Genomic DNA, 19,030 nt, shown 5'->3' on the forward strand with positions numbered 1-19,030 from the left:
ATGCATGATTTTTTTTGTATTGGTATTCATGTTGATTTAATTGTGTCAAGATTCACACTTAAATGACGTTTATGTTCGAGGTCGAGCAGCCATTAATTTCACTCTTTGGACAAGGCTTCCAATTGTCTATTAGCCAAGTGATTTAGGGTATGCATTCCTTAGATGAGGGAGTGGCTCAATGACCAAGCCACATGCCTATTTTGCCTCGGAAGCTGGGGTATAACTTTTCATTTTATGATATGTGAGCATGTAATGGGGCCCTTCTACCAATTAGGTGGAATCCCAGTGGACAATAATTATTTTAGCGCGTAATATTGGACAATTCCATTTGAACAGGATGAGGGACAGGGGCTGAAAAAACAGAATGAGCTGGCAGACTGTCTGTGACAGTTTTTTTTTTTTTTAAATTTTCAAACTATCCAATAGTGTATTGACACCTGTCCGATCTGTTTTTTAGCCTGGTTTTGAATCTATTCCTGTAGTATTGCTCCATAATATTTTTCATTCCCCAAATTTATAGTTTCATATGTATGTGAAATGAAGGATTTTCAATACTTTGTTGTTACTAGTGCTGAAATTTTGTATTGTTGTTCCAAATCATCGCTTCGCCTATTTCTACTTTCTAATAATAGAGGCCAAAGAAAAATAAAAGAACCCCATTTATATCGAGGCATTTATGCCATAAATAGCCCATGGAAAATAACTGATATAAATGGAGGCTTTATATACAAAAGAAATCCAATCGAAATAGAGTACATCGAAATATATTGCCTTTTCAATTTGAAATATTCTTTAAATTCCTGATATTTTGGCTAGAAATTCGACCCCAAATTCTCTTTAATCAAAGGCCATTATAAGGGATTTTTAATCCCAAAATTTTTTGATCCGGAGAGACTTTTTGTCCGTGGCTTATTTTGAGGGGATGTTCTTTCAATTCCAAGGTAATTTTCTGATGTAGGTTAAAGGAATGAGTTGGTAATAGGTTCTTGTTAGAAAATTTGGATGATTTGTGTTTAGATACTTACCAATTAACATAATCCATTTATATATCACAATAAAATAATTCAACAATCATATGAATATACGAGAAGAAGTGTTAGAAATGCAAACCTTGGGAGTTAGGTCGAAGATGTTGTTCTAAAGTTATGTTGACTCCCCTTCGTGCGAGTACTTTCCACACTACATGTCTCCAAGATAAAACACATATGATTCACAGTCGATTCTCCTTCTATGGGCACGATCATATGGAGATAAATGAACGAACCCTTATCAAGTTGTCAAAATTATAGAAAATAATATATAAGTATAGAGAACATTATAATGAAATTATTTTTTCCATGTTATGTTTAACTAAATGAAAATCTCTTCCTTTTATTGGGAGAAATTCAACCCTCTCCCATTCATGAAAATAAATCACATTTAAGTATAAGTCACAATCTAAATTATGAGATTCAAATTTTTATTAAAATTTAAATTTAAAAATGAAAATGAAAATTACTTTTAATTTTGAAATTTAAAACTTATTAAAACTTAAGTTAACGACAGTTCTTTCATTATCTCCCCTTCAATTTTTCGTTTATAAGAGATTCTCTTTCAATCTCAGAGATAGTTTATCCATACTAGTTAAAATAGTAAGTTTGTCGTAGGTTCTTAGCTCATCTCCCATGCAAGTTTTTGTTTATAGGAAATACTCTCTCTGTTCCGTGTTGTCACACCTGGCCAACCTATCTGGGACAATGGCCCACTCATGGCGATCCACGTGGCATTCCTGCCGAGGTGGCATACAATGCCGAGGTGGGGCTACATCCGAACTACCTTGAGCAGAAGTCCATCTGCCGAGGCTCCTCTTTGTCCGAGGTCCATTGACCGAGGCCTACGAACCGAAGCCCGGCTGCTGGAACCTGTTGAGAGCAGTTGAGGCCCTCAAGTGGAAGTATCATGACAAAAGTCCGAAGCCCCGAAACTGATGCGCGAGCCTCTGAACCACAAGGGAACATCCTCCGTGGTCACTTCTCCCAAGAGATCCCCTGCACAGATCTTATTCGAATGATTGATGGAACGTTTGTCATAAGCATAAATGTCAAGTCTTGTAACTAGCATGGAGGCCCTGCACAAGCAATAAATGCTCCGTAAGCTAGGAAGTCAAGTCCCATGCCTAAGAACAGACATTTGAACTAAGGAGATGAGGCCACGTGCCACTTCATCCAAGGGCTCCCATTCCATAAGTATCACTATAAATACCCCCATTGTATAATGTAATAGGCTAATGCAAGAATCAATACTAAAAACTACATTTACTCAACTCTCTCTCATTTACTTGCAATACACAAATCGAGTCCATACATTTTTACATATACATCTACGAGCACCGGTTGGTAATTATCGTACAATCGGATTACGAACAACCCGTCGGATTCTGAACATCACCGTCCCGTGTCGTTGGGCTACTCCCACGCCCCTTTGAACCGCTCGTTTTAGACCGTCCACGTATCTTAGCGTGTTGGACATTCGCCCACGCAAGAGCGGGTGGGACCGGTATCCGTTGGCGCACTTTTTGGGGTCAACACTCTCCATCCCGAAGTTTTCCTCAATTGGAGATATTCTTTAAATCCTCAAGAGAATTAGGTAGCACAAGGCCAACAAAGTTAAGTCCTATTTGGGTTCTTAGCTTTGCTTCCATGTTGAGACTTTATCTAAATTTTCTAAAGTGGGTTAATGGAGAGAGACCTAAAAAATAGGACCTTAACTCCCCCATTGCGACTTCAACCATAATAGAAAATCAAAAATCAAATGAATTCATGGAGAGAGGCCTAAAGAGATCCTCAACTACTTTATTGGATCTTCAAGTAGAATATTGAACATCTCATTGGGAGATAAGACCACTAGAATCGTAAGCCAGCTCCACTACATTTGCTTTGATATTGATGATCTGATGTCGAGGCTTGGGGGCTAGGCGGTTTGTGTAAATCACCATGATCATATGGTCGTTCCTTTTCCTTATCATTAGATGATCATGGTCAAAGTGTCGAGGGCTTATAGAGACGATCGAAGCATATTCATTTATGGCACTAGCCGCCCAATATCGAATTGTTTTTACTAAGTTGATTACTAGTGAACGTTGGCCTTCAAAGGAAGAACCATCAAGAGCTAGATTTGGATGTGGGCAAGAGCTTATAGTTGAACTCTGGCTTTAGTGCACAAGAGTTATATGTTTCTTATGGTTTTGTTGCATAGATGTTAATGATAATTTGATTATGTTATAGTTTGCCCTTAAATGGGGTCTATGTTCTAGGGTGAGCCGAGTCCTTTAATTTCGTTATTTGGACGAGGCTTTTAATTGTCTATTAGCGAAGTGATCGAGGGATTGCATTCCTTTGATAAGGAGAGGCTAAGTGGTCGAGGTACATGTTTATCATGCTTTGAAAGCCGGTATGCTTATATTCATTTTGGGACAAGTGGACATGTAATAGGGTCCTTTTATGGCCGATATAGAATTTTGTTGGACAATAATTATTTCAGTACATAACAATATTTTTGGATGTACTAAATATCCTAAGCAAAGTCCACATGTAAATACTATATAATTTTATGAAAATGAATTCCACATTGGAATTTTAAAGAAAATGTTTTGAAAAAGTAGTATATAAAAAAGAGTGATACACTTCATTTAAATTCTTGTTTGATATGGATTAAAATCAAAATTTTAATTTAAATCAAAATCAATAATTAATTTTAATCACACAATTCATGGACCTATAACATTTTAACCCCACATTTCATCAAAATTTATTAAAACTCCAATTCAATCATCACCAAATAAGGGTTAAATAATTGAAATAAATGGGCCATGAGGCGAATTTTGACCGTTTAATATAATATGTCAATAATCGTCTTGATTACATATATTATGTATATAAATAATTAAGTAATAGTGAAATTAATAAAAAATTATTTAAAAAAATTATTTGGGTGGCTTGGGGGTGAGGGCCGCATTCTCCCTATGCCATCTTGAACTCAGGGTAGACTTTTTAACTATGTCAACATCCTAAAAAACCCGACCAAGTGGGGAATCCTCGTGCCATTCGGGAAGATAAACAAAATTGCATTTACTCTTGTTTATAAAATTGCATTTATTTATTTTATTTTGAATTTTTAATGGGTTTTCTATTTTACCCTTGACTTAGCCCCTGTTTGGTAAAAAAATAAAATTTATCAAAGTTAAAGTTAACAATTAATTTTAATTACGTATTTTATTGGATACATTACTTTTAAATCACACATTTACTTTTATTGATATGCTAAAAATTTGATTTTAACTCCCACTAAACAGGGGCTTAAAACTAATGTGTAGGTCAAATGAGCAAGTTAACTTCTGCTAATTTATCGCTAGGTTGGCGATGTCTCGAGCCAAAAAATCCAAGTAGGGATCGTTCCGACCATAAATTTGGACTTAGTTTGACCATTGATGGCCAAAAAATGGTCCAAATATATGTTCTAATTTTTCAACCGGTTTCAACATTATTTATATTTTATTTCTGTCGTGTAGGTAATAAGGTGAAATAAATAGATAAATAAGTTTTATGAAGTTGTGCAGCCTTTTGAATTGAATATTGCTGGGTTAATAGAATAGAACTCCTACCAACACTCACATCAAGTGGGTCTCGCACGGGACCCATCTGTATAGAAAATTTTCAAAAACCCTCCCCACCTCCGATGCTGTAAGTGTTCAGTACGGGTTCAGTGTGAACACATACCCTGTACATGAAGCACATCTCTTTTCTGATTGCGATTGAAAATGGCTACAAGAAAAGAAACAGGTCAAAAACTATGGTCTAATACTAACAGATGTTGATGTTGCCGTTGCCGATGCCGATGCCGATGCCGATGCCGATGCCACTTACTTTTAAAGCTTGAAACAATCATAATCACTTAGCCGCAAATTGTGGCTATAAAGTCAATAAGGTTGAAGTAATCCTAAGACGTCTCTTGGCTTGGTCGGAATTGCAATGTTTGATCATTTGGATATGTACTGTAGTCCAACTTGACGGCTAATGGTTTATGCGAATTATGTCTTTTCAGACCATATCTTCAATGGTTTATATTAACCTTCAAGCTGACCTCTAAATTTAGTCTCTCTCCATTTTTTATTATTATTATTTTTTATATTTTAAGAGATTGTGTAATTAAAAGTAGTTAAAATTTTAAGTTTACGTCTAAAATCATTTTAAGAGGAAAATATATCGTTGAAAATGAGTTTGACGAAAAATGAATCTTTATATAATAAGATTCAGACAGATAGAGGCTAAATTGATTTAATTTTCACGGCATTTTGCCAAGTCATCTTCCGTGATTATGCAAAATATTACACCAAATTAATCGTGTTTCATTTGTTTCCTTATTATTTATTTCTTCACATTTAGTTTATTTTAAAAAATTATTTAATCAAAAATTATATTATTACTCATTATTAAATTAAAAAAATATTTAATGAACTAAAATATTACATTTAGTAATAAATTGAAAAAAAACTGCATACAACAATTGAAAAAAAAAACATTTAACTCACAAAAAATTACATAATTAAATTACAACTAGCTATAATTTATTACTTGTTATAATTTACAAACCAATATTAATTAAAATTAATAATCAAATTAAAACATATATAAAGAAAGTTAAATTAGCATGGTGTTTTAGCACATCACAGGAGAGGATTGTTGCACCAAATTGATGTTTTTACACCAATTTGTTGAACCATTGAAGAAGCCCTTAGTTGCATGCTTGACAAATTATAATTTTACAATAATTTAACTATAAGAACGTTTTACAGAAAAAGAATTCTTGCATACTCACAGCTAGTCATTTTGTTAGAGCGCTAAATGTAGTCGCTTAGAAATGGATTTTTCGTCTCAAATGAGATATGAAATCAAAATTGGAGTAGACAAATTATGATAACTTGAAACCTTATCAATCTAGAGTTCCACTAAAACTCAACTCCGAAACACCCTATCTTCAAAAAGTGAGATATAGGCAAAAGGGTTTTACTAATTATTTGAACGATCGTAAATGTTAATAACTCATATTAAGACAACGGTAAATAATAAAGGTAAATTTTAAGGTTGATATTTCAAGTCTCTGTTTGGTGGTTGGAAAGTGACAAATTTCATAAAATATTTAGTTAAAATTAATTATTGTTTTTGATTTATATTAAAATCTAAAATTTAATTTCTATCAAATAAGCTAATTTTATACATTCACATGTTGAAACAAGTGAAACTTCAAACATCTTTAACTTCAAAAAGTCGGAAAGAAAATAGGAAACTCTTCAAAATTCAATATTTTTTTATAAGATTTGGCATTCTTTAAATATGGGTGGGTCTATCTTATCTCTATGTCCCCCACTCACTGATAGTTAGTCAAATTAGTGTTAGGTTTAATAACATAGCATCCGTAGCAACAGTACATTGCAAGATTTTTAACGTGCATATCTCAACATGCATTCTCACCTAAAAGTTTCAATTTTAACTATTTGTGACATCTATGCTTATTATTTTTTGTAGACTTTACCTTAATCTTTATTTTGTGTTAGTGAAGGTCATTAACCTTTCATAAATATGCACTTGAGGTCCATCTGGACGAAAACCATTCCAAACACCGTCAGTTGACCGGAAAAATTCCTTCAACTATTTGTTACCACGACGGTTTTATTAGATGTTCATATCTTTTTGAACGATGTTTTTGGACGGTTTTATTGGATATTGATTCCTTAATTGTCCTGGTAAACTAATAGTGTTTTGGACGATTTTCGCTCAAATAGACCTCAAGTGCATATTTATGAAAGGTTAGGAACTTTCGTTAGTACAAAATGAAGGTTAGGGTAAAGTCTACAATAAATGAAAAGGTTAGGGACCACTGCTATAATTTTCCCTTTTATTTAACGTACTAAAGTGTCAAAAAAATTATTTTTCTTGGAATAAATTACAACCGTACGATTAATTTATAATGAGGATATTGTAGATGACATGGCCAAGCCCATGATTCAAAAATCTTGCCGGAATGAGCTTCTAAAAATAAAACATACACTTCCGATTAAACTTACTTTATAGCTCTAACTAATATAATTGAGTGAATTGTTCAAATGGTCACTGAACTTTGCAAAATATTTTTAAGGGGTCACTGAATTTTAAAAATCACTTAAATGATCATTGAACTTTGCAAAAGGTTTCTACCGGGCCACTGAACTTTAAAAATCACCTAAATGGTCACTGAACTTTGTAAAAGATTTTTCAAGGGTCACTGAATTTCAAGGTTCCCTTGGAAAACCTTTTGCAAAGTTCAATAACCTCGTTGAAATCTTTTACAAAGTTCAGTGATCATTTAGGTGATTTTTAAAGTTCAATGACCCTTTTGAAATTTATTTGTAAAATTCAGTGATCATTTGGACAATTCACTCAATATTATTATAACTCCACAAGTTTATTTTGATTTGTGAACAAAAAGGAAGAGATATTTCAAGATTCGACCACCCACCTATTCGTATGTTGAAAGTAATGGCATTACTGAAAAGGACACAACATTTCATATCAAGTAAAATTGGCATCAAATCATAGTGGGTGGGGGATATTTTGTTGCTGCTTTATCATATAGGTTTTACATTGTGAACGGAGATGGGGAGTTGGGTGTCAAGTGGTCCAGGTAGAATCAACAGGACTCGATTTTGAATTTGTTTGAGTCAAGCAGATTCTGAACTGACACAATCTATTTATGTTATATTGAGACTCGGTATAGTTGAGTCATGTTAGAGTTAGGATTTCTTTTCTTTTAGTTTTTGACATAAGTTCTCTTATTTACTTTTTGCTTCCTAAATGGTAGTCCACCCGGACATGAGTCACTAGAGTCGAGCCAATATAACTCGATCGTTAAAATGGGCCATGCCTGACCCCATTTTGATGTGATTAGCGATTTAGATTGTCCAATACCTTTTGATACTTTTAGAACGGGATGGACGAGATATAATCATATAAAAATTGTCTTTTCAAAAGAAAAAATTATCATCCCATTTACACTTTCATTCAGTGAAATGATAGCAATATTCTTGGTGCAATGTTCATAGAGATGCCTTGCTTCTTATGTACAAAAGGGAAAATGATGGGAATAAATGAAAGAAAGTCATCATATGATAAGGGGTTGAATTATTAAGCATCTCCCTTGTATTTTTCTCTAAAGACAATAAATTCTTAACTATTTTGCTATCTAGATACATGTATGACGTCATCGAGAATAATTACTAAAGTTTTCAAAAAATTTATGATTATATCTTGATTACCTTTCTTTAGTAAAATCAATTATTTTCTGTAACTTTCTTCTTGAATATCTCTGGTGAAATCATTTGGATTTGATACTGTACTTCATTGAGATATTTTGAGATATTTTTTGAGTAACAATCAAACAAAGTTTCAAATATCAATTTATTCTTCTCAAGTGATGTTTGACTTTTCTTCTTCTTTTTTCCTTTTTTTTAGATAAATGTCTTAATTTCTAAAAATTTCCTGTCTGTAGTGTTGCAATATCTAATTAAATGATTTGTTGCGGCCGTTGAGGGCATAATTTCTCACAAGTTAGAATTTAAAATACATATATAACTTCATACATATTTCTCACAAGCACCGATAATGTGTCATATGAATTAATTGACGAATTTTAAACTGAATTCAAATGTGAAGGCCCACCATAAGTGATAAGTTTATTCACCATTGCATTTATATGACACATCATCGGTACTTAAAAGCACTGGTGCTCAGTACATCATTCCCGTATATATATGACTCGTCAAACCATGTCCCAAGGCATTTCGAGAATTTTCACTCAATATTTGATAAACATGTAATTATAAGACAAACCTGCAAAGAATAGAACACATGTTCTGAAATATCAAAAGAGAGTCAATAACACTGACGCTCCGGACATGAGCTCTCAAACTATAACCTTAGAAATGCAACAAACCCAAGACATGGCAAAAGCAGCATCTAACTTTGTAGACTTTGTGCTCAAGTTTCTTCCCTGGGCCCATGGTGTGGAATATAAGCATCCAAAAGTGAAATCGATATTTATTCAAACAGGAAGCTGCTTCACAAGGCCCCGAAGAAAATGGTCGAGGGATCTTCTAGCACTTACAACTGTAGCATCTGGTTTACCATTTCCCTCTGAACTGACCCGACCCTCTTGCTCTTGCGTAGAATGTACTTTACGTAACAGTTTCCGTAGTTCCTGGAGTCGCAGGACAGGAGAATAATTCCCATCAGCAAGAATAACTCTACAAGATACACCTTTAAACACTACATTTTAAGATGCTACTAAACGTGATTATGGTGACTAAATTATGCTGTTACTGTTACAAACATTCCACATGTCGAGTAAAGAAATGGAATCCATTCAACACCAATATATAACATAATTCATATTTAAATACAAACGTACCTGTAAACTGTAAATTAATTCAAGTACTCCAAAATCGAAAGCAAATAAATTTAAGTATATAATCAGGAGTCAAAAATGAAACACATTTGCCTATCAATTTGCAGCTAGAGCTAGGTAATTGAGTAGATGTTTGCTTATACAGTTAAGTGTGCACAAGAAATTTACTAAAATGATGAGGTGAAATTAATCTTGGTTAGTTGATTCAGGACAGAGACAAAAAATAAGGAAGGAAAAGAAAAACAGAAATGAGACAACCTAATCAAAGCACCAGCTTTTATTGCATGGCAAACTTCCATTAGTTTTACTAGGTCCTAGAGGTACAACATTTAGGAGACAGAACACCATCTTCGGCGTTACATCACTGACATTCCTGCTTGGAAGATGAGAACCAATGAACCATAAACTACCTAGCCCTAGATGAGTACATGAGCCATACCTCCAATAATCAGCATTCAGCACTTTTTTATAATTCTAAATCCTTGTAGGAAGGAAATTCAGATATTTTTTGTCATGTCAGTCACAAACACCAGATATTCAGGTAGTAAGAAGCAATCAGGTGAAGATACCATTTTTCTCTAAAATCTGGTACTACAAAGAGCCTTTGCAGTATCAGAGATCCTAACACTGCTGATTTTTTATTTGTAACTAGAAGTGCAGAATTCAGATTATAAATTCTATTTGGCTATCCTGCAGTAGGGTTCAGCAGAGTCAACAGCCATCAGGCGCCAACTTCATTTGTTTTACAGGATCTAGTGATACAAAAGCCCGTGCACACACAAATACAGAACTTTTCAATTGGTCAAGTGTGATAGGTGAGATAAATTAACACCTTGACTGATTTTGTTGAACAAAATTTAAATGAATAAACTTGTCGCCTATCTAACCGTTTGAATTTTAGATGAGGTGGTTCAACATATTTGGATCAGCCTGTAGAGTTAGTGACAACAAAATAAACATCACAAGATAAATCTTAAAAGCAATAGATCCAGAAATTTAATATCTTCTCTCAGATAACCAAGAGTAGTGTATCACTGCTTGTGGTTTCTACTTGACGCTTCAAATGGGGGGAGAAACTGACCTGACGATCAAACTCAACCCCCTGAAGTGAATAAATTTCATTGGTAATGCCTATGTCCTTGTTAACCAGACCCTCGAACCATCTAATTGCTATATCAACATTGTACTCAGAATCCTGTAAACAAGAAGGAAAGAAAGTAAGGATAAGTATCGTGTTATTATTTATTTATATTTCAAATTTTGATGAAATGATGATTAAATCGAATTGGGTCTATAATAGACATAAATCAAATTAAACAACCTCTGAATTGACAATAAAAACACTTTGCAAGGATTAAGCACCAAGGAACATCAATCAGTACAAGAATTCCCAAACATACACAACCATAACCACCAGAAGGTAACCTGAGTGCCTGACCATGGAGGCTGAGATTGATGAAACCACCATTGATGTTGGAAGAAAGAGGACAAGATCACGAAACACATTTATGTTACCTAAAAACTAAAATGTATATCCGTTTCTTTTAGATACAAAGAAGAACTATAAGAGGAAAAATTTAATATGAATTTTTACTTTTTACCATCAACCTAGTTAAAAGGGCAACAAAAGAGTTGTAAAAATGTTAACAAATAGAAATACCTCGTCATCATTCTCAGATTCAATTTTTTCTTGTTGTTGTTCATCTTCTTCATTGGTTTCCGGTGTCTCTGAACCACATAATTCCTGAAACTTACTCTGGTCACCATCTTTTGTGGCCTGAATCAAACCATCCATTAATTCAGGCTCCACATCTCGAAGCAATCTTCCTACCACGGAAGTGGAAGATGTTATTCACATCATTTTTAGAATGTATCATTTTCATGAGCATGCTTGGATAAGCTTAAAAGGTTCTTATAAAAATCTATTCTGAAAAACATGTCTCTACATGCATTTTTTGACATGCTTAGCCAAACATGCAACATAACTACATATTATAAAGAGCATCAAGAATGCATTCTGCTTCCCTGGACTAAAGACAATTGGACTGTGCTGAATAAGAATTAAAATTATCTGGCTAGTCCACTCATGCCATAACATGAAGTCATGAGAAGAGATATCTTACAACCGCTGTTGCTACCAAGATTAACAGTACCACTGAACAACATATTGTTAACTAATTAGTGATCAGTACATAGATATCAGGAACATTTTATGTTTTCTTGTTCAATCCACTGAAGAATACGAGAAAATTAGTGTATTATTTGTCATTTCTGACTTGAATAGAACCTTTTAAGTCTTTGGGACTTGATCTTTTTCACTTGGGGTAGGCCTTTTTAGCAGACCAGTATCCTTCGAACTTTAAATTTATATCGATCATGACTTTCAAAAATTAGAGCTCCACAAATCATATTTAGAAGAATAACCTTGCAATCATGTGTCCTGGAAATTTTACAAGCATCCATATTTTTCTCTTCAACTATTTCAATGAAACTTTTGGCATTAGAAGATGCTAGAACTTATAGTCGGTCTAAAGCTTCTTACATTAAAATAAAGAGGTATAGACACATTCACACAGATATGTACCCTCTTAGTTAGCCTTTCTCCATTCAATATCTATGTATTAATATCCCAATTATCACTATATGAAACCTATTTTCCAAATCATGAACTTGAATGTGGATAGTTTTTATCTTTTGTAATGGTGCTACAATTTGATTTTAGGCCATTAATGGAAGAAAAATGAAGTGACGACAAACGGAGAGGATCCTAATATTCAATAAAAAATTTGTCAAGTCGATGTTTTCGACAGGAAACTGCAAACATGTACAACAAACAACGAACTAAGTCTTGTTCTAAATAAAACTTTATACATTTAATGAATAACACAAATCATTTAAGGTCGCTTCAACTTCATTGGAGCTTAATGTAACTGTATCTTAAAACTAATATGACATTTGAAATGTGCATCTGACAAGTATTTCTTAGTCACACATAATTTTACTATACCATCTTATTTCATGTGAATCGCAGAAGCTTATATAGAGCTTTCTGGTAAAATTGTTGGAATTCACAACGACATATCATTCCCAAATTTTTATGATACTAGACACCAGCCTCCATAAAATGGAGACTGACAAATTGTCATTCACAAACCCCACTTATGTATTAGTTTTAATTTATAAATCCACCAACCGAGCTTGTTATATTAGATGCTGATGAAGCTGCCAAGTTGGAGAATCACGTTAGTCAGCAGCACATTCAGCAGAAGGATTTTCTAGAAGAATCTTGTAGTTAATTTTCTGCAGCAGCATTTCTGGAATTCTGTTTTTCTCCCACATGCTGATGGCAGTGTATAATATTCGTTTATGTCTTTGTATAGGAGTGTATAGTGGCTATATATACTGGTTAAATGTACAAGAACAAATGCAATGCAATTCAATAAAATTTATCTTTCAGTCATTCTGCCAAATTCCCAGCTGAAGTCTTTTGTTCTATTCAACATTTCTTGAAATGGTATTAGAGCCAGAAATGCAAGATTCAAATGCCGGGAACCCAAGCTCAATCCAAGCCCAAACCCAAAGCCAAAACCCAAACATCTATTAATCTGGTAGCTCAAACACTGTTGCTCATGATCCTACCCAACCAAGTAGCCCATATTTCATCGGAAGCAACGAATGGGATTGTCACCGTCGCCGTCGCCATCGCCATGTTGGTTACATATATTGGATGCCAGCAACTATTATTCATGGGCTTCATCTATGAAAAGGGCATTATGGATCAAAAACAAATTAGGTTTCATCGATGGGAATATATACAAGCCAGAAGATCCAAATGATCCGCTCATGGAACATTGGCTACGTTGCAACGATATCATGATTACCTAAATGCAAAACACAATGGCTATTGACATCAAATGCAGCACCACCTACGCTGAGACAGTGCATCAGCTTTGGATTGAATTGGAGCAGCGTTTTGCCCAACAAAATGCATCTAAGATCTTCGAAATCAAACAATGCATATCCACGCAAATCAAGATCCTATAAGTGTTTATTTCTTTAAACTCAAAACCCTTTTGGATGAACTGATGAATTACGAGCCATTCCCAATTGCAGCTGCGGGGGATTAAAAACTGTGGTTCGAAATCAACAGAGGGACTGGGTGATGAAGTTCCTAATGGGTCTGAACGATACGTATAAGGGGATCAAGGCACAAATCTTATTGATTAAGCCCTTTCCTAGTTTAAATGAGGTTTATTCGATTATACAACAGGAAGAAAAGAGAAAAGAAATATGGACTCAAGGATGTACATCTGTGTCTATGGCACTCTTTACCAGAGGCAATTACAAAGAAGGGGGAAGCAAAACAATTCAACACAGAATAAAGACAGGTATTACTGCACTTTTTGTAAAATCTCAGGGCACTCCACTGAAAGATGCTTCAAAGCTAACCCAGGAAAACCAATTTGTTCCTACTACCAAGTTCCTGGTCATGGTGCAGACAAGTGTTTCAAGCTCAATGGTTACCCATCAGGCCACAAATTCGAGGGAAGAACAAATTAGTCCATTGCATCTTTGCCTTCTACATAGGAAGTGGTGAATGACAAATCTAGGGTGTCATTAAGTCAGGAACAATATTCTCAGCTTATGGCGCTCCTCAAATCTATCACAACTCCTCAATATCCCACTTACTCAGTCAATAATGTTCAAGGCATTGTTACTCCTTCCTCCTCTGATATTACTGCACATCAACTTTCTAATATGTCCTTGTGTATGTCTGCCTCTAAACCAAAATTTTCTAACATATTGGACACACCTTGGATTCTAGACACAGGGGCAACAAATCATATGATCTGTTCAACCTCATTGTTTTCTTCCATTCAAGCAGAAGTCCGCTACTCAGTAGATCTACCAAATGGCAATAAAGTTCCTGTCACCCACATAGGAACAGTAAACATCACAAATGCATTGAGTCTTCAAGATGTTCTCCGTGTGCCCAACTTCTCTTACAATCTTATTTCTACCAAGAAAATAGCCCAAATGTTCAACTTTTGCCTGATTTTCTTTTCTTATTGTTGTGATATTCAGGACCTTTCAGTTTGGAGAACAATTGGCATGGGTGAAGTTAAGGAAGAACTCTACCATACGAAGCGTGAGGTCTCTCGTTAAGCTTTATCAGACCATTTGGCCAAATTAAACCTTTTGTCATCCACTTCTATTTCAGCCTCAGTAACTAATAATGCACAAGGTTTTGATGTTTGGCATTTTAGATTAGGGCAATTTTCTTATTCCATTTCTAGCATTGATGGTGATATTCAGTTTCCAAATCTTTCAATGACACAGTCAGCTCTATGTCCCCTAGCTGGATAGCATAAATTACCTTTACCATGAGTACTCATAAAACTGAAAATTGCTTTGAATTATTACATTGTGATATTTAGGGCCCTTGCAGTGAGATTGGGAGTGATGATTCTAGATATTTTTTAACCATTGTGGACGATTTTAGCCGTTGCACTTGGACATGTATGTTGAAGCTAAAATCTGATGCTATAGTTGCTCTTCAAAACTTTTGTGCTATGGTGGAAACACAATTTGAAACCAAAATTAAGATAATTCGAGCTGATAATGGTGGTGAATTCAACATGAAGGACTTTTACCTCAAAAAGGGTATCATACATCATAAAACTTGTGTTGAAACACAACACCAAAATGCTGTGGTTGAGAGGAAACACCAGCACATTCTTAACACGGCTAGGGCTTTAAAGTTTCAAAGTGGAATTCATCTAAAATATTGGAACCATTGTGTTTTAACTACCGTATATCTCAAAAATAGGACACCATCTTCCACATTGAATAACCAAAGCCCTTATCAAATTCTCTTCAACAAAAGGCCAAACTATCTACGTCTCAAGGTCTTTGGTTGTCTTGCTTTTGCATCAACCATTGTTAATGGAAGACAAAAGTTCGATCCTAGAGCAAAAAGATGTGTATTTATAGGCTACCCTTTTGGGATCAAAGGATATACTTTGTTGGATCTTGAAACCAAAAAGATTTTTGTTTCTAGAAATGTAATTTTCTATGAGAAAATTTTTCCTTTCAAAGATTCCATCAACATCATCCAATCACAACCAAATCAAAACAATGAAAACTTCACTCAAAATCCCATATCTTACAATGAAAGTATAGTTCCAGTATCTATACCAAAAGAAAATCATATTCCACCACCAATAGAACCTCAAAGCCCACATCCTTTTGGAAGATGTTCCACAAATCTCTGATCATAATGAATCTCAATCTGAGTTTACAGATAATTCCTAAAGTCCTAATACTCGTGATACATCATCAAACACCAGCCCTATTACTCATTACCCCCGCAGGTCTGTAAGAATTCGAAGGGCACCAGCACACCTCCAAGACTTCATATGTGAACAGACTGCCTGTCTTCACCCATCTCAAGAGTCAGACAAACTAAAAGGAACAAAATTTTCCAGGTAAACAGTTTCCTCTTAGTGCTAGTGTTTCATGTGAAAATTGGTCAACTTCACATAGAGCTTTTGTATCCTCTGTCACTACACAATCAGAACCTAGAAGTTACCAGGAAGCAAAAATTCAACAGAATGGTGTGCAGCCATGAAAGCAGGGATTAAAGCTCTTGAACTTAATGACACTTATATTCTAGTTGACTTACCTCCTGATAAGAAAGCAACAGGGTGCAAATGGTTGTACAAAATCAAATTCTGATGGTAGCATAGAAAGATTCAAAGCAAGACTTTTTGCCAAGGTGTATACACAACAAGAAGGTTTTGATTACCATTAGACCTTTTCACCGGTAGCAAAATTTGTCACAATCAGAACTTTGTTGGCTATAGCAGCCATAAAGGGATGGAATCTTTTCCAATTTGATGTTAATAATATGCTCTTGCATGGTGAGTTAGATGAAGAGTTGTATATGGAACATCCCCCGGGATATTCAAATGGTGATAGCAAGAAAGTTTGTCGACTCAAGAAGAGCTTCTATGGGCTAAAGCAAGCATCACGCCAATGGTATTCTAAACTCTCTAAGTTTATCACTGAACAAGGGTACATCCAATCTAAGGCAAATTACAACCTATTCACTAAGAGCACAGGTAATTCCTTTACTACTGTCTTAGTATATGTTGACAACATTGTGGCTAGTAACTCCATTGATACAATTAATCACCTCAAAGCTTCCTTTCATGACAAATTTAAAATCAAAGACCTTGGCAAATTAAAATACTTGGCATACAAGTGGCAAGGACTGCACAGGGTATTCAAATATGCCAACGGAAGTATGCCCTCGACATATTAAGTGACTTAGGGACAATTGGTTCAGCACCCGTTAGAATTCCTTCAGATCAGAATATAAAGTTGACCAAAGATGAAGAAGAGCTTCTTCCTGACCCAACACTCTACAGAAGATTAGTTGGACGATTACTATATTTAACCATAACTAGGCTTGATATTTCATACTCGGTTCAGCTATTGAGCCAGTTCATGGATAATCCTCGGGTACCACATCTACACACAGCACACAAAGTTTTAAGTTATGTCAAAAGAGCTCCAGGCCAAGGGTCATTTTATCCAACAAATTCAAGGCTGCAACTACATGGATATTGCGATTCTAATTGGGATGCTTGTCCTGACACCAAGCGGTCAGTGACAAGATATTGTGTTTTACTTGGTGAGTCACTAGTGTCTTGGAAATCCAAGAAACATCGGGTTGTTTCCAGATCTTCTTCAGAGTCAGAGTATAGCCATGGCCAATTTGTGTTGTGAATTGACATGGCTCCAATATTTTCTCAAAGACTTGGAGGTAGCCCATCCTCAAGCTGCCTTCTTGTATTGTGATAATAAATCTACTGTACATATTGCCACAAACCCGGTTTTTCATGAGAGGACTAAGCATATAGAACTTGATTGTCACTTAATAAGAGATAAGATTCAAGATGGAAGCATCATCATTAAACATGTGCCCAGCAGATCACAGATAGCTGACATTCTAACCAAAGCCTTAAGTTCTCAAAGTTTTTATTCATGTATGCTCAAGATGGGAGTAATGGACATATACTCCCCATCTTGCAGGAGCTATTAGATGCTGATGAAGCTGCCGAGTTGGAGAATCACGTTAGTCAGCAGCACATTCAGTAGAAGGATTTTCTAGAAGAATCTTGTAGTTAATTTTCTGTTTTTTTCTGCAGCGGCATTTCTGGAATTCTATTTTTTTTCCCCACATGCCAATGGCAGTGTATAATATTCGTTTACATCTTTGTACAGGAGTGTATAATGGGTATATATACTGGTTAAATGTACAAGAACAAATGCAATGCAATTCAGTAAAATTTCTCTCAGTCATTCTGCCAAATTCCCAGCTGAAGTCTTTGGTTCTATTCAATATATCTTGAAATGTCATGCTTTTGCCATCCATATTGGAACATTTGGTCTGCACAACTGATGTTAGAAAATTGATAAATCCATTCAAAAGGCTTCATTAATTTCTCACAAGTCACAGCAGACATTATAGTTCTTCTTCTTATTATTTTTTTATCTGCATAAGCTTTATTAATCAAGAAAACGCAACAGAGGATTCTAGTTTATCATTAATTAAAGAGTAAAGACTCCAAAAGTGCGAGAAAAAATGATCTTTTAGGCATTGCTCACCTATATAATTGAATTGCCTTCGCTTCCCTTCTCGAACATCACGACCTAGTCTCTGAGACAAACAATCAAACAATTTATCTACCAAAACAAAACTCATCAAAATTACAGAAAATATAAAACACACCAAAACTAAATTTGCTCAGATCATGAAATACATGTTTATTGAGATAGATGAAACTTAAAAGAACTACCTTTACTAGCATGAGAGCATCAAAAACCTCTTGTTCAAGCGACGCCACCCTGCATTCATATAAACCAGCCAAAGCCAGAGTTTAACATGATACTTTGTCATAATTTGCAGCGAAGAGTGATTGTGAATTCGTAATATCGTACAAGGTACCTGAGAATGCGTTTGATTTGAAGAGGAGAGAAACTGGCCAATTCCATGCCCCAGCGGACGGCGCGGCGAGCCTCGCGCTTCTTCTCATTACGGCTCTTCTTCATTATTTCGGAGGAGTCGCTATCGCTATCGCTACCGCTATCATTTGAACCGGACGGCGAAGGAAAATCACGCTGTTTAAGAGCGCGTGAGCGGAAATGCACGCGGTGATTTATAGAGGGAAAGACTGTGAAGAACAGAAGCTCGTTGGATGAACGTGGTGAACGGAAGTGGTGGTTTAGGATACGATAAAATACAGCGCCGGCGGAGCAATGGTGGTGCCACCGCTGCAGCTGTATTAGCGGCCTCAATACATGAGCCATCTCTCCGTCCTGTGGTCGTCTCTCCGGTGGATGCAATTTTACCGTGTTTTCCGAAGCTCAAACAGAATCCAATTTTCTACTCCTATAGCTCAAAGTCGCTGTCCTGCGACTAACGATTTGAATGTTAATTTCAGCCATGGTCTTAGAAATTTTTTTTGAAGGTAATTGAGGTGTAAAT

The 19,030-nt window shown here is 35.3% G+C and overlaps 1 protein-coding gene across 1 annotated transcript; it reads right to left on the bottom strand.

Moving 5' to 3' along the window:
* Positions 1-8,778: 8,778 nt before the first annotated feature.
* Positions 8,779-18,985, bottom strand: LOC111367585. Its single transcript, XM_022988537.1, has 6 exons — positions 18,491-18,985; positions 18,342-18,390; positions 18,151-18,202; positions 11,135-11,301; positions 10,556-10,669; positions 8,779-9,267 (listed from the first exon to the last, which is right to left on the bottom strand). The coding sequence occupies exons 1-6, from the start codon at positions 18,850-18,852 to the stop codon at positions 9,112-9,114; spliced, it is 900 nt and encodes a 299-aa protein (XP_022844305.1). The 5' UTR covers positions 18,853-18,985; the 3' UTR covers positions 8,779-9,111.
* Between the last annotated feature and the right edge of the window lie 45 nt (positions 18,986-19,030).

Source organism: Olea europaea, chromosome 18 (assembly GCF_002742605.1).
Source record: "Olea europaea var. sylvestris chromosome 18, O_europaea_v1, whole genome shotgun sequence".
Lineage (NCBI taxonomy): Eukaryota > Viridiplantae > Streptophyta > Magnoliopsida > Lamiales > Oleaceae > Olea > Olea europaea.